This window comes from Ictalurus punctatus, chromosome 2, assembly GCF_001660625.3.
Source record: "Ictalurus punctatus breed USDA103 chromosome 2, Coco_2.0, whole genome shotgun sequence".
NCBI classification, from domain to species: domain Eukaryota; kingdom Metazoa; phylum Chordata; class Actinopteri; order Siluriformes; family Ictaluridae; genus Ictalurus; species Ictalurus punctatus.
This window is the reverse complement of record NC_030417.2, coordinates 15,607,518-15,623,439: the sequence shown is the minus strand read 5'-3', so window position 1 is coordinate 15,623,439 and position 15,922 is coordinate 15,607,518. Positions and strand designations below refer to the sequence as shown.

At 36.1% G+C, this 15,922-nt stretch overlaps 1 protein-coding gene across 5 annotated transcripts; it reads right to left on the bottom strand.

Moving 5' to 3' along the window:
• Positions 1-409: 409 nt before the first annotated feature.
• On the bottom strand, positions 410-13,804 carry LOC108261208 (interferon-induced protein 44). Of its 5 annotated transcripts, XM_053688293.1 has the most exons (10): positions 13,569-13,798; positions 13,376-13,439; positions 11,412-11,472; positions 10,514-10,552; positions 10,051-10,084; positions 6,672-6,870; positions 5,134-5,277; positions 3,447-3,618; positions 2,650-2,750; positions 412-2,188 (listed from the first exon to the last, which is right to left on the bottom strand). In XM_053688293.1, exons 3-10 carry the CDS (start codon positions 11,428-11,430, stop codon positions 2,027-2,029), a joined length of 870 nt encoding a protein of 289 aa, XP_053544268.1. In that variant the 5' UTR covers positions 11,431-11,472; positions 13,376-13,439; positions 13,569-13,798; the 3' UTR covers positions 412-2,026. The 5 variants fall into 5 exon arrangements, with proteins under 5 accessions (XP_017317617.1, XP_053544271.1, XP_053544269.1 ...); XM_017462128.3 differs by having other exon boundaries at positions 410-2,188; positions 6,672-6,867; positions 13,376-13,804; XM_017462119.3 differs by having other exon boundaries at positions 13,376-13,798.
• Between the last annotated feature and the right edge of the window lie 2,118 nt (positions 13,805-15,922).

The following is a 15,922-nucleotide window of genomic DNA, read 5'->3' as shown; positions in this document are numbered from 1 at the left end:
AAGCAAATATTGATGTGAATGGATCAAAACCTCATTGAGAATCGCTTATAATCTACTAGCATATAGGTAAGGGTTACAATTGTGGGGTCTTTGCTAGGTTTGGGATTTAAAGTTAATCCTTGTTAATTAAACCTTGTTTCACAGGCAGGAATGTTATATTACCTGTTGCTTCTTTTAACATAAGAAAAAATGGATCTTTTAATAAGTCCCAAAAATGTTTATAGAAATTGGCTGTAAGACTCTCACTACCTGGAGATTTGTCTAAGGACAAACCATCTTCTGCTTTATGAAGCTCATCAGAAGTAAGATCAGCATAACACAACCTTGTGAACTCGTCATCTATACAGGGAATAAGATCTTTGATATGGTTAAAGAAGGAGTCAGCATGAGGAATATAATTTATTATAGAAAGAGACTATTACCTTGGCAGTCAAAGCTGGATCTGTGATTACTTGGTCATGAATCAATAATGCTTTAATTGATATTCTTAAGATAAATAGGAGAGAGCTACCAGCAGACAACCATTTTTTTCACACCCAGTGTTCCTGAGCTAGACTCCAGATCCACCGTAACCACAGATTTAATTTAAAATTAATTCACAAGAGTCTGAATGCCCCATTATCTAAAAGATCCATTTTTCAATTTGTAATAAATTTGTAAACAACAACAACAACATAAAAACAAATTCAAGAGATTTTTGTCACTTTGTCATTATGGATTATTGTGTATAGATTGATGGAACCAAAAATGTGATTCATTTACAATTAAATCTATGCCACAATAAAGTGGTGGACACCTGGCCATCACACCCATATGTGGTTCTTCCCCAAACTGTTGCCACTAAGATCAAACCACACAATTGTATAAAATGTCTTTGTAAGCTGTAGCATTACAATCTCCCTTAACTGGAACATAGGGGTCCAAACTTGTTCCAGCATGACAATGCTCCTGTTCACAAAGTGAGCACCAAGGAAGACATGGTTTGCCAAGGTTGGAGTGTAAGAACTCAAGTGTCCTGCACAGAGCCCTGACCTCAACCCCTCTGAACACCTTAGGGATGAACTGGAACACTGACTGAAACCCAGGCCTCCTCACCCAACATCAGTACCTTTATCTGACTAATGCTCTTGTAGCCGAATGAGTACAAATCCCCACAGCCACACTCCAAAATCTAGTGGAAAGCCTTCGCAGAAGAGTGGAGCTTATTATAACAGCAAAGGGGGAATAAATCTGGAGTGGAATGTTCAACATGTACATATGATGGCCAGGTGTCCACAAACTTTTGACCATATAGTGCATATGTAGGATAGAACAAAAAACCTTTTAAAAAAAGTATGCATGTATACAAATGTTTGTGACTGTACCATTTTATTCTGGAAGCAAATAAGTTCTGATTTTTAAAGAAAGCCTAGGTCAACACTAGAACACATGGAATTCATGGAGTTTTTATAGTCATATTTTTGAGGTGTCCTGCTGTAAAAAGTCATGCGTAATCTAAAATAATTGATTCCACTACGCTTGGTTAGATTTTTATTTTATTTTATTTGTAACTTAAATTTTTGTTTAACATTTAATAAAGATTTATTTCATTTATTTAATTAACCAGCTCAGCAAGTACAGTTTTATGATGCAGTGAAATATATGCAGAACACAGTTTTACTTTGTTACCCTATGTGATCCTGAGGTTAAATATCAAATAACTTCTTACATGGAATATATAGTATATATTTTTTTATGATCAAAGATATGACACTGTCCCTTTGTTCAACTGCTACCTTGGAAAGTGTAAAGTAAGCCTTGTTATATGAATGACAGACTGTTAATTGTGAAGCGTGGTTTTTAATAAATGAACAGTTAATTATCTCATTAGCTGGCTTTTAGGTGATTATCTACTTTATTAGGTAATATAAAGCAAATTTTCAACATTCTCTATTCTGTGTAACATGGTCGTAATGCAAAGAAGTATTCTTTTACATTTTCTCGGCAGCTGTTATTTGGAAAGAATTTTAATAATATCTTTCCTGTTTCAAAGGTCTTCAGCATAATCATTGGCAAAATGGGCAATTTGTTTCAGTGCCAACAGGAGGAGGACATCTACGTCGTCGTTTGTTTCTAACTCCTCATTGTAGTTCTTCACAGGGAAGATGCAAGTCATTGGAACTTGCAGTTTGTGACTGCATTCTTCCATCTGAACACACACACACACACACACACACACACACACACACACACACACACACACACACACACACTTTTAAAAATGCAGTAGTCGATTTTTTTCTTGTTAATACAAATTACCTGAAAAATATGTAGAACATAAAAGGTTCTACAGGTTACACTAGGTATGGCCCTAGATGTGTGTGAATGTTTGTGTGCATGGTGTCCTGACCCTGGCCAAGGTAAAGTTTTGCTCAGATACAACCTTTTTGCCTTAATGGTTCAAGGTAATTTCTAGCTTAGTGTTCCTGGTTTGGTCTCTAGCCAATTTAAACTAGATTGGATATTACTTTGTTGTGTTTGATTTTGACCTGGCTCCCAGTATACACATACAAATAAATCTCTCTCTCTCTCTCTCTCTCACACACACACACACACACACACACACACACACACACACACATCATACACATCATGCACATCATGACTAACCTTGGTTTTAATTATCTTGCTTATGTAGATGTATTTCACATCGTTCTTAACAGCTGGACAGACTAGATCACCCATAGTCATGAGAACAGCTCGAGGGATTCCTGCAATTTAAATTTTAAAAATGTTATTTTATGAGTTTCTAATAATATTGCATTATGGGGTAATCATGTCTGTTTCATGTAGAAAATTTGTATTATGTGTGTGTGTAATTCCTTTACTTAATTTCTTTACCAAACTTTTGTTTTTTGTTTGTTTGTTTCTGGAATTTCATAACAATTGATTCAACTTAACAGTTAATTATCAAGCCACATGCATAAGATGCCATCAGGTGTTAGAGCAAGTAAACAATGGTAAACAATAGGAGCCATATTACTTAATTATTTAATATTATTTATAATTATATATTAATTATTATTTAATACTAGCCAATATGAAAAATAAATCTCCCTCTTTTATCAAGTTCATATCATTAATCATATTCTCACTGACTAATGAGTGGAATGAATTTCAATAAGAATTCACTTGAGACACACCTCTGAAGTGCACAGTCATTTAGGACTGCCTCATTATGTAAGTCTGTGGGGTGGAAATGCTGCTGCACTGTTTCAACTGACCTATTTGAATCTATGTACTAATGTATGCCAGTTGTACTGCATTGTAACGTATTCATGTATACCAGATGATGCCTGTTGTATTACACACACACACACACACACACACACACACACACACACACACACACACACACAAAAACAATAAATAGCTTGTGCCACTTTATTATATTTTCTTATATTTACCAAGTTCACTGGCTTCCTCCAAATACATTTTCATCTTGTTGATGAAAGCATCAGTCATTAGAGAGATACTGTTTGTTGACACAACACAGACCACGCAATGCATTTTTTCTCCTTTTGAGGGGTTGATGATGTATTTTTCATCATTTGAAGGCAGTGGTCTGTCAGGATGAAACTGTAAATAGAGAGCAGATATTATGGAGTGTAAAAGATTTATATCACAACACTGCTGAATTCTTGAATATGATTGGTCAGAAGGTTACAATTTATTATTTATGCACTGCTTGCTTTAATCAGACTGAAAGAATCTTGTGTCCTGCCTCTTCACCTCTACCCCCTATGTTTCTCTTGCTACTAATTTGTATGCCTGAAATATCATTAAAAACACACTTAAGAAGCCACTGAAGTAAAACTATTTCAGACATTTGACGTTGCTGTGACCATGACCCTGTTTGGATTCATTTCAAAATCTAATCAACTGCTGGTTACAATGACGATTCCATATAAATCCTACCAAAAACACACCTTTTTATCAAAAATCTAAAAGGTGTACATCATACCTGACACCTACATGAACACTTTCCAGTTGGTTTTGTGACTGTAAGTCATTCCCTTCAAATGCTATTGAAGTTATAAACATGTATACCAATATGTAACTTAAGAGAGGGTCCCTTAATTTGCACATGTCTACGAATACTGAACGTCCAGTGTCTAGCCAACTTTATGCCAGTCTGCTAGGTTCATCTTCTCTTGTGGCTTGCCAGCACAATCCTACCACTAGGGGGCAGCCCAGAGTAACATGTTACAACGGTATCTGCAATCCATTGCTCTTCCTGTGAGACCTGAATGTGAAGACTTGAATTTTAAGACCTGAATTTTTGCATCCTGAATTTGTGAGGCTGAAAAATTATTTGTTGAAATACTACCTGACAAATAACGAAGATGGTATTTTAACAACTGCATATTTTGGAACAGTATTTTCGGAACGTGAATATGTGTGCATTGAATTTTTGAATGTTGGAATTTTGTTTTCAATCAAAATATACAAACCCAATGAATTGCACAGGAAACTAATTCAAGCATCGTTATTGCTGTGGGTTTTTTTTTTTTTTTTTTTTTTTTCCAATTTGTGTCAAATTGCTGGGTGGAAAAATTCAAGTATTGTTATTGTGATATGTTTTTTATTCAATTTATGTAATTCAACATGCCATTTTGCCTTTTGGACATTTGGCACTATTATACTTCCATAATATGTATACCTGCACATTCACGCAGTTATCTAATAAGCAATAATAATCACTCTTTACAACCTTGGTGAGCAGAAAAGCATCTCAGCATGCACAAAACAACTAATCTTAAGGTGGATGGGCTATAACAGCAGAGCCCTACATTGGGTTCCACTCCCATTAGCCAAGAACAGGAATCTGTCTATCATGGACACAGGCTTACACAAACTGTACAATTAAAGATTATAACAGACACCCCCCACCCCCCACTCCCTATAAAATAAATAAATAAATAAATAAAAACATGCCACAGTTAAAATCACAGAGATTATACTGTCATCCCTATTTTGTTGGTTGATGAGAAAATTAGCTGAAGTTGTACGGTTTTTCCCATTAAAATGGACAGTGAATGTATGATATATATATAATATTGATGTGTTATTGATATTAAGCCTGTTACCTACCTTATATCCATTTGGCAAATGTCCATGCAGTGCATTTCTCAGATCATCAGGATGAACATTTTGTGCCTTTTCTTCCAGACCCATAAAATCAAATATGGTGATTGGTAAAACTCCATAAGATGTTTTGATTTCACAGCCTTTGTACTAGAGTGAGAACCACAGTGAACACATATCATCTGTAAACATCTGTGATTGTGATATTTTTCCTTCTAGAAAGCATTATTCTACATGTGTTGAATTTTAGCTAATATTTAGCAAAAAATAAACACTATTTGAATATAATTTCTGCTTTATGTATAGCTTCGGCTTCATTCCCAGGGTCATTCTGGAACAGAACACTCCAGAATAGACCATCAGGATAGAAATGCATGCCAGGAAATTTCCCTACACATGTTTTTTTGCAATATCACGCTTGCAGATATTAAAAAGGAGGGCTTTAATTATAACAATCTATGCAGGTAATCCTGCAAAAAAACAAAACTTGTTTTGCTAAATTGGTGAGTGTGTGGTTGATGGTGGGGGATCATTAAATTTGAAGTTCATGGAAAGATCCGTGGTTATGACATTCAATTATTATATAATTAATTATTTAGTTATATAACCTCGAGATGCTTATTCCTTCTCAAGTGGTCCAATGCAGTTTGTGCGACTGTTTTTAATTTTCCTCTTTTTTTTGAGTGATTACCTCTATGTATTGGCATTGCAAAATCACCAAGTTTTTTATTTTATTTTATTTTTCTTGGTTTAACTATGATGGCCATCTTTGTGTCCAGGCACACAACAAATTTTGGTTATACAGCTGTTTACGGAAACTCAATATCTCGGCTCAGGATTTTCCTAGCTCCTTGGAACAAAAACTGATCTCTAGAGCACATTACAAGGTACAAATATGCACATTTAGGTTTGAGATTTCTCTTTTTTTTATAGGGGTGAGAGAGTGCAATTTTTAAAAATTCTTTCATGAATTTCTACATGTTGTATGTGTTCTTTCATGTATTTCTACATGACTTTCATGTTGAACATCTCTGGTGGGGGAAAAGATTTCAGATTCGTATCTGGTCCCCCACCAGAGATATTCAACCTGAAAATGAGGGACATTTTTTCAAAAATTGCACTCTCGCTCCCATAAAAACATAAAACCGGAAATGTTCTGCACGCACACTGTACTTACGTAAATATCCCCTAAAAATGTTTATATATTTTCATGCACATTGTAATGTGCTCTAGAGACCCGTTTTTGTTCCAAGGAGCTAGGCCCATCCTGAGTCAAAATATTGAGGTTTCCATAAACAGCTGTATAACCCAAATTTGTTGTGCACCATGACACAAAGATGGCCATCATAGTTAAACCAAGAAAAATAAAATAAAATAAAAAACCTGGTGATTTTGCCCAATACATAGAAGTAATCACTCAAAAAAATTAAAATTAAAAATCATCAAGCAACCAACGTTCCAATTATTGGACCACTTGAGATGGAATGACCCAACATACAAAAACAGCAGATTTCAAACATTATTTTTGTCATGAAAATACTTACTGTTTTTGTGCAACTGGTGGATGATGATGGTGCTACTTTCTCTTTGACACTAATCCGTTTTTGAAAGACACTTCTGAGGGAATTTATAAAGCTGGACTTTCCAGCTCCAACAGGTCCATGCAGCAGGATTTGAAGATGTCTGATATCTGGATTGCTTGGGGTCAGAATTCTCACACTCTCTTCTATCTCATGTTTACTGCTGTATGAGAAATTACAAATGGCAAACTTACAAAATTCCCCTCCATAATACTTTCCTGCTCTAAGAGATTTTTATTTAAAAACAAAATGTAAATATATATATATATATATATATATATATATATATATATATATATATATATATATATATATATATATATATATATAAGCTAAATGAAGCATAATTTAAAACAGATTTTTTTTATTTATAAAAAAAAAAGGTATTTGTTTATTTATTTATTTCATTTGAAGATCTAAAACTATTTATTATGAGATACACAAAAAGAGAAGAAATAAGGATGGGACAAATTATTTTTCACAGCACTGTAGAAGTGATGTTTATGTAGTTATTTTCAACCACTCTGCATGTAATAGAATAAATTAATTTGTTTATGTTAATTTCTGTTGACAGTTTGACTTTACAATCTGTAAACAAAACAATAACAATGTGTTTTATTGAATAATAAGGATAGTATTAACTACACTATTAATCCACACAAGGTTGTAATTATTCTTACTCAGTCCTTAATGTTTTGCTGTCTGTTTAAATGAGTATATCAATAAACTTGTCTGCCCTGTTGGATAAGAATGTGCCCAGGTCAGCCCTCTGTGTTCTCAAGTGCTATGTGTTGACTGCTTGCTGACAGAACTTTGAGTTATTTCTTATCCACAGTTTTAGACATTTTCAGAAGGCTGAGAGAATCAGATTCTCATCAGTGTACAGTAAATACGAAGATTTTGACTGTTTCTTATTCTCAGTAAAAACAGTATCAACACTGGACTTGAGGACTAAACCTTATCCTCAATAGAGTACCACCTTAAGCAATTTTTATCCTTAATTGAGAGTAATATCAGAATTATAAACAATTGTAATAACCATCACGGTCACTTGAGTTAGAGAGAATGCTAAGATTACAACTGTACTAAGCAGGCACATTTCATAGACTACCTACATGGTATCGCAGTCTGACCTTGCTACTGTTAACAGGAAAACTCAACTAGATCCAAAGGAATCTGGCCTGTTGTTCCTCCACTCAGGAGTGGAACTGTGGTTACATATTTAGTAATCTTCTATTACTCATCTAAATGCATATTATTCACTAACAACTAACTCCATCAAATCTGCTTTGTAATAGGAAATTTTCTATGAATGTTTATTATTTCTAATTGAGCTGAAATTTGATGTATTGCATCACTGTGCTAATCTGTCAGTTTCTTTTTAATAATAACTGGCTTCCTTAAAATACATGTCCACCATTTCACAGGGATAACATAGTTAAGAAACAGGGCTACCATCACTAATGCATGTTTATTTATGGTCTCTTTCATTTTCTAAATGGCCAAAAGTATGTGGACACCTAACCATCACACCCATATGTGGTTCTTCCCCAAACGGTTGCCACAAATATACAGTATCTCACAAAAGTGAGTACACCCCTCACATTTTTGTAAATTTTTCTTTATCTTTTCATGTGACAACACTGAAGAAATGACACTTTGCTACAATGTAAAGTAGTGAGTGAACAGCTTGTATAACAGTGTAAATTTGCTGTCCCCTCAAAATAACTCAACACATAGCCATTAATGTCTAAACCGCTGGCAACAAAAGTGAGTACACCCCTAAATGAAAATGTCCAAATTGGGCCCAAAGTGTCAATATTTTGTGTGGCCACCATTATTTTCCAGCACTGCCTTAACCCTCTTGGACATGGAGTTCAGCAGAGCTTCACAGGTTGCCACTGGAGTCCTCTTCCTCTCCTCCATGACGACATCACGGAGCTGATGGATGTTAGAGACCTTGTGCTCCTCCACCTTTCATTTGAGGATGCCCCACAGATGCGCAATAGGGTTTAGGTCTGGAGACATGCTTGGCCAGTCATCACCTTCACCCTAAGCTTCTTTAGCAAGGCAGTGGTCGTTATCATGCTGGAATACTTCCCTGTGGCCCAGTCTCCGAAGGGAGGGGATCATGCTCTGCTTCAGTATGTCACAGTACATGTTGGTATTCATGGTTCCCTCAGTGAACTGTAGCTCCCCAGTGCCGGCAGCACTCATGCAGTCCCAGACCATGACAGTCCCACCACCACGCTTGACTGTAATCAAGACACACTTGTCTTTGTACTCCTCACTTGGTTCCCACCACACACGCTTGACACCATCTGAACCAAATAAGTTTATCTTGGTCTCATCAGACCACAGGACATGGTTCCAGAAATCCATGTCCTTAGTCTGCTTTTCTTCAGCAAACTGTTTGCAGGCTTTCTTGTGTATCATCTTTAGAACAGGCTTCCTTCTGGGACGACAGCCATGCAGACCAATTTGATGCAGTGTGTTGCGTATGGTCTGAGCACTGACAGGCTGACCCTCCACCCCTTCAACCTCTGCAGCAATGCTGGCAGCACTCATACGTCTATTTCCCAAAGACAACCTCTGGATATGACGCTGAGCACGTGCACTCAACTTCTTTGGTCGACCATGGCGAGGCCTGTTCTGAGTGGAACCTGTCCTGTTAAACCGCTGTATGGTCTTGGCCACAGTGCTGCAGCTCAGTGTCAGTGTCTTGGCAATCTTCTTATAGCCTAGGCCATCTTTATGTAGAGCAACAATACTTTTTTTCAGATCCTCAGAGAGTTATTTGCCATGAGGTACCATGTTGAACTTCCAGTGACCAGTATGAGGGAGTGTGAGAGCGATGACACCAAATTTAACACACCTGCTCCCCATTCAGACCTTGTAACACTAACAAGTCACATGACACCGGGGAGGGAAAATGGCTAATTGGGCCCAATTTGGACATTTTCATTTAGGGGTGTACTCATTTTTGTTGCCAGCGGTTTAGACATTAATGGCTGCGTGTTGAGTTATTTTGAGGGGACAGCAAATTTACACTGTTACACAAGCTGTACACTCACTACTTTACATTGTATCAAAGTGTCATTTCTTCAGTGTTGTCACATGAAAAGATATAATCAAATATTTACAAAAATGTGAGGGGTGTACTCACTTTTGTGAGATACTGTATATATGAGTGTGTATATATATATATATATATATATATATATATATATATATATATATATATATATATATATATATATGTGTGTGTGTGTGTGTGTGTGTGTGTGTGTGTGTGTTCATAAATGTATAAGTAAACTGATTCCCAAATTAAATCCATACTTACTCCCATTTTACTGTTCTCCAGGGTTTAGAATACACTGTAAAGTAAAAAGCAGGTCTTAAGAAGTGACAGAATATTTAATATCATTAGATTAAATGAGGCATGATATATTAGGTTGTCAAACTTTCAAATCTGAAAAAACAGAATAAAAAAAGAATGCTATTCAGAATGCTGAAGTTATACTATTTAAATCATATAGGTATAAACTTCATCATCCTTTTTAAACTGTTTTGAAATGACTTTGCTGTGTTTTAATTGTATCATTGTCAGATCTATTAACAGCCATATGTGTGGATCAGATTTTGCTTTAACAACTTAGATTAAATTTTGCTTCACTTGTAAGGCTGCCAGACAAATGAATGTAAATGAACAATAGTTACTTGGTCTGGCATTTCTGTTTTCTTTTCTGAAATATACAATATTTGTGTCCAACGGGGGAAAAAAATTGATAAAAAAAAAGACTTACATTCAGAACCATACCACCATTTGTAAATATGATTCATCACTGTAGCAAAATAAAACAGAATTTCAGAACCTTATTTTGTGATTTCATGAGAAGTTTCATTTATATATTTCCATGCAGCTTTAGTACAGAGCTGTATTTTATTTTTTCAAATATGTTAATTATAAGATCTAACAAGATAACGTCTCAACATGATACATTTACATAACTACAGTATGTTGGCTTGACAAATCCAATATACTGTTCTGCTTTGTAAGATTATTATTATTATTATTATTAAAAAATTTGCTACTCCTCCCAGATCTTTCAAGCTACATGCACCAAACTCGACACAGACCTTCAGCCTCTTCCGACTCAAGTTGCTAACACTTCTGAAGGGATAGGAATCGATCTATCTATCAAGCTACACTCTAAAAAATACTAGTTTATTTTTTCTACCCAAATGCTGGGTTTAGCCTTTGGTTCATTTAATTGGGTTATTTTCTCAGTGTCGGGTAGTTTTGGGGTCGTTTTGTATAACCCAACCGCTGGGTTAGCTCCTGGGTCATTTTCACTGACTGTTGAATCAATGCACCCCTCCCCCACCCCGACGCCTCAACAACACAGGTTTATTTCTTTTATAAACCTGAGCTGTGCTTGCAGTTGTTTGATATCCATGAAAGCAGAGTATTTTTGTGTATTCGTTTAACAAAAGATCAAAGTATTGGCACCCGATCTATCGATTCACCTCTAGAAGTATTGGCACTCTATCAATCTGTCTCTCTTTCTTTCTTCAAACTGATAACTATTTTAAACTTTCAGACTGGCTTTGTCATGCCAACATCAAAGTTTTTCCTGACAAACTTTAACTATCTAGTTTGTACTTGCAATTATTATACTTAAACAAAAAGCAAAAACTTACCAGACCCATATGAAGACATAGTTGTTTAATTGGCTGCATGCAAGTTTTACAGACACAGAATCTAAAATCAAACATTACTGATTTTTGAGAGAAATATAACTTCAAGAGAGGTCCAAAAATACACACATTTTTACCAAGAAGATTTTTCTTCTCATCATTTAAATATATAATGTTCAAATGATAGGGTTTAATATAGCCTATATATAGTCTCACATTCAAATTTTGAACTCAAACAAAACCAAATAATTGGCCTTGCTGTTTGAGGGGACTGTTTTTTGTTTTACATCTGTATGTATGTACAGTGCATCCGGAAAGTATCCACAGCACTTCACTTTTTCCACATTTTGTTATGTTACGGCCTTATTCCAAAATGGATTAAATGCATTATTTTCCTCAGAATTCTACAAACAATACCCCATAATGACAACAAGAAAGAAGTTTGTTTGAAATCTTTGCAAATTTATTAAAAATAAGAAACAAAAAAAGCACATGTACATAAGTATTCACAGCCTTTGCTTAATACTTTGTTGAAGCACCTTTGGCACCAATTACAGCCTCAAGTCTGTTTGAGTATGATGCTACAAGCTTGGCACACCTATTTTTTGGGCAGTTTCTCCCATTCTTCTTTGCAGGACCTCTCAAGCTCCATCAGGTTGGATGGGGAGCGTCGGTGCACAACCATTTTCAGATCTCTCCAGAGGTGTTCAATCGGGTTCAGGTCTGGGCTCTGGCTGGGCCACTCAAGGACATTCATAGAGTTGTCCTGTAGCCACTCCTTTATTAACTTGGCTGTGTGCTTAGGGTCATTGTCCTGTTGGAAGATGAACCTTCGCCCCAGTCTGAGGTCCAGAGCGCTCTGGAGCAGGTTTTCATGAAGGATGTCTCTGTACATTGCTGCATTCATCTTTCCCTCGATCCTGACTAGTCTCCCAGTTCCTGCCTCTGAAAAACATCCCCACAGCATGATGCTTCCACCACCATGCTTCACTGTAGGGATGGTATTGGCCAGGTGATGACTGGTGTCTGGTTTCCTCCAAACATGACGCTTGCCATTCAGGCCAAAGAGTTCAGTCTTTAGTCTGAGAGTCCTTCAGGTGCCTTTTGGCAAACTCCAGGCGGCCTGTCATGTGCCTTTTACTGAGGGGTGGCTTCCATCTGGCCACTCTACCATTCAGGCCTAATTGATGGAGTTCTGCAGAGATGGTTGTTCTTCTGGAAGGTTCTCCTCTCTCCACAGAGAACATGAAACTTCTTTCATGTTGTCATTATGGGGTATTGTTTGTTGAATTTTGAGGAAAATAATGAATTTAATCTATTTTGGAATAAGGCTGTAACATAACAAAAGGTGGGAAAAGTGAAGCGCTGTGAATACTTATGGGATGCACTGTATATAGAAGTATTTTGTGGACAAATTTCAAAAGCAATTGCGTCTCCTAATTGTGGACTTATAAATTGTGACATAATGCAGGTGAAAATGCGAGTCATGTATTACAATTTGCATTTTCATTTACATGAACATACACTGTCCGACAAATTTCAAACGGAAACAAAGTCCATTTGCAGTTTCATTTCCCCATGTCGTACGAGTTGATCCTGTCATATCAAAATAGCAATAGCAATTACCCCATTTGCTATTTCACTTCCTCAGGGGCACGTTCGGAGCCTGACAAAATTCAAAAGGAATATCAAATCCCTTTGCATTTCTAATGCCTTGTCAATCAGATAGGTACACTATCTCAAGGTAGCTACGGTATGCGAAAAAACAGTAAGTAGGAATGGCCACTTTTATCTGAAATATATAAAGGGGAGACCTGAAGTGAGCATATTTCTTATCTATTAATTTGTTGTATAAATGTGTTCTAAAGATTAATCAACCCCCCCCCCCCCCATTTTACCTGTAATGGTACACAGATGAAATCTGACACCCTTATTCTACAAAACAGTATAATGAACACTAGACCTACCTGTTTTGAATTCAGTGTGTTCGCTTCTCTTCTTTTGTGCAGTGTAGATCTCTTCTGCCTTTGTCTGACGTTTGAATCGAAAGTTAAACTTGCATGTAGCACTTGTGCTTGTACTTATTTTTATCCTGTAGTCTTTTGAATAGATGTCTATTTTACCATTGTTCAAGTTTACAAGCCAATTAGATTGACTAACTTATTTTAGTCTGGAGATATGGTGATGTAGCTGTGTTAGGATGAGAGAATCTTCGGGTTATGATTCTTAAGAAGAGAGAAAGCGAAAGTACACAAGGAAGATGGGGCGTGGGGCGAGAGCGCTAGTCAGCCCTTGTTTTTTTGGGTAGCTCTTCAAAAATAAACGTCAAAATAAATTTCTGTTCTAAATCATTGATTATGATTGTGTCTATCATCTGCTATTTATAAATACTGACCATCTGCATCTGCTTGTGCTATTTAAGTCGCGAATTCATGTGTTAAATTGGAGCCAACAAGAACAACTCGTTTGTTAAATGTCAGATTACAAAAAAAATAAATAAATAAAAAAAAAAAATAAAATAAAATAAAGGCTTTCAGGGGAAACCTGGTCAAATTGGCTCGTATTTAATATGCGTCCTCTTTTAAGTTTTCTGTTATTCACTAAGATTGATCATTATCCAAATGATCCACCTTGTTTAGCTGTACTTATTTGTTTGTGCACAGGGCAGATGCTCTGCACATTTACTCCCTGTTATTCATCCTTCTTACCTGGGGAGATGTCTTTGTTATCAGATACCACTCTCTACAACTTCTGTTTGACAGATTAGTTTAGTCTAGTACACAGACAACCAAACCCTGGTCCTGGAGAACTCTGTTCTGCATATTTTAGAGTTTTCCATTATGAGTTTCCCAGCACAATCGGCTAATTAACAGCCCTTCATGAATTTAAGTGGGTGTGCTATAGCAAGGAAAACGCGAAAAATGTGTAAGATAGAGGGTACTCCAGTCCAGGACCAGGCTTGGGAACCCGTGACTTAGGAGATATATTCTTTTTATTTTAATGTATAGTAAAGATTATATAAAAATTGTATTATACCCTTGCTTTTCTGCTGAGGTTTTTCCACTGTTGTTTTGCTGAATTATTATTTCTTGCAGCATTATAGTTGATTTTCATATTTGTTTTATTGTTTATCTGTGTACTAAAGATCAATCAAACAAATACCCAGGTTCTAGCTGACACTCCAGAGAAATAAAATGTTTTTTTTAAAAAAGTTTTGTTTTGCCTTTGAAAGATAATATCTAACATTATTATTCTGTCATAAACACTCAGTACGTTTACATGGTACAGGAATACTACACATGTCTTAATTCAATTTGTGTTTACTATGAGTATGACTGTAGTCTGATTAAGGTAATCAGTTATCGCTGTTTAGATGGTAGTTTCTTAATGTGAGTATTGTCTTAATTGGGTTAATATTGGATTACTGAATGTCTAGGTTCAGAGAGAGGGAGAGGGCAGGAGACAACATAGACCTATGGAATACCATGTTTATTCTGTCACTTATTTTAGAAGGGAGAAGATGGCAAATGTGTCTCTTGTGAAGTTCTGTCCAGTGTAGATACCTTATATACTTTTAAAATTGAAAGTAAAACTTGCATTAGCAATTTGTTTGAGCATGCATATTTATTCCCCAAGGAGATGGCTTTGTTGGTCGATATACTGCTCTCTGCATCTTCTGTTCAATATATTATTTTAGTCACTATATATACTGTATGATTTCCTTGAAATTTTATAGAAAAGATTATATTACATTAAACCCTTGCTTCTTAGCTGAGCTTTTATCTGACATCCTTATGCTACAATACACTTTTTATTTAACTTTTTTTTGTGAAACAACACCACACACATCATCACACTAGCACTTCAGTATACAGGGAAAAGAACAGTATAAAAAAAAAGACCTACTTGTATTGAATTTCAGGAGAACACTTTCGCATTCAGTGTGATCAATGTGTTGTGCAGTGTAGATCACATTGTAAACAGGAAAATCCCCTTGGGCGTATGTAGCCAAACAGCCTAACAGGATGTGTGAAATATCAAGCTGTAGTATGAATTAACTTGGGGTTCATTAACAGGGAAGTGGTAGCTCAGTGGTTAAGCTGGTGTACTTCTGATCAGAAGGTTGTGAGGTCAAATCCCAGCGCTGCCAAGCTGCCACTGCTGGGCCCTTGAGCAAGACCCTTAACCCTAAACTATTCAGTTGTATAAATGAGATAATTGTAAGTTGCTCTGGATAAGGGTGCCTGCCAAATGATGTAATGTAAACTTAGTGCAGTGTATTAGGACTAAAAATTATGCTTTTTTGCTTAGGATGTAATAGGCAGGTCTAGCTATGTAAACCAGTATATATACCTGTTATGTTTTAAACCAAGCTTTGCCGAACCTCGGGTGAGAATCATTCGCTGAGGAGACAGCCAAGCTTTGGTACTTATATTGTTAAGTGCAAGTTTCAAGTAGATCTAGTTGTTATTAAATAGGGAATCTCTGCTCTCTGTTTAATTTTGAATATTTTC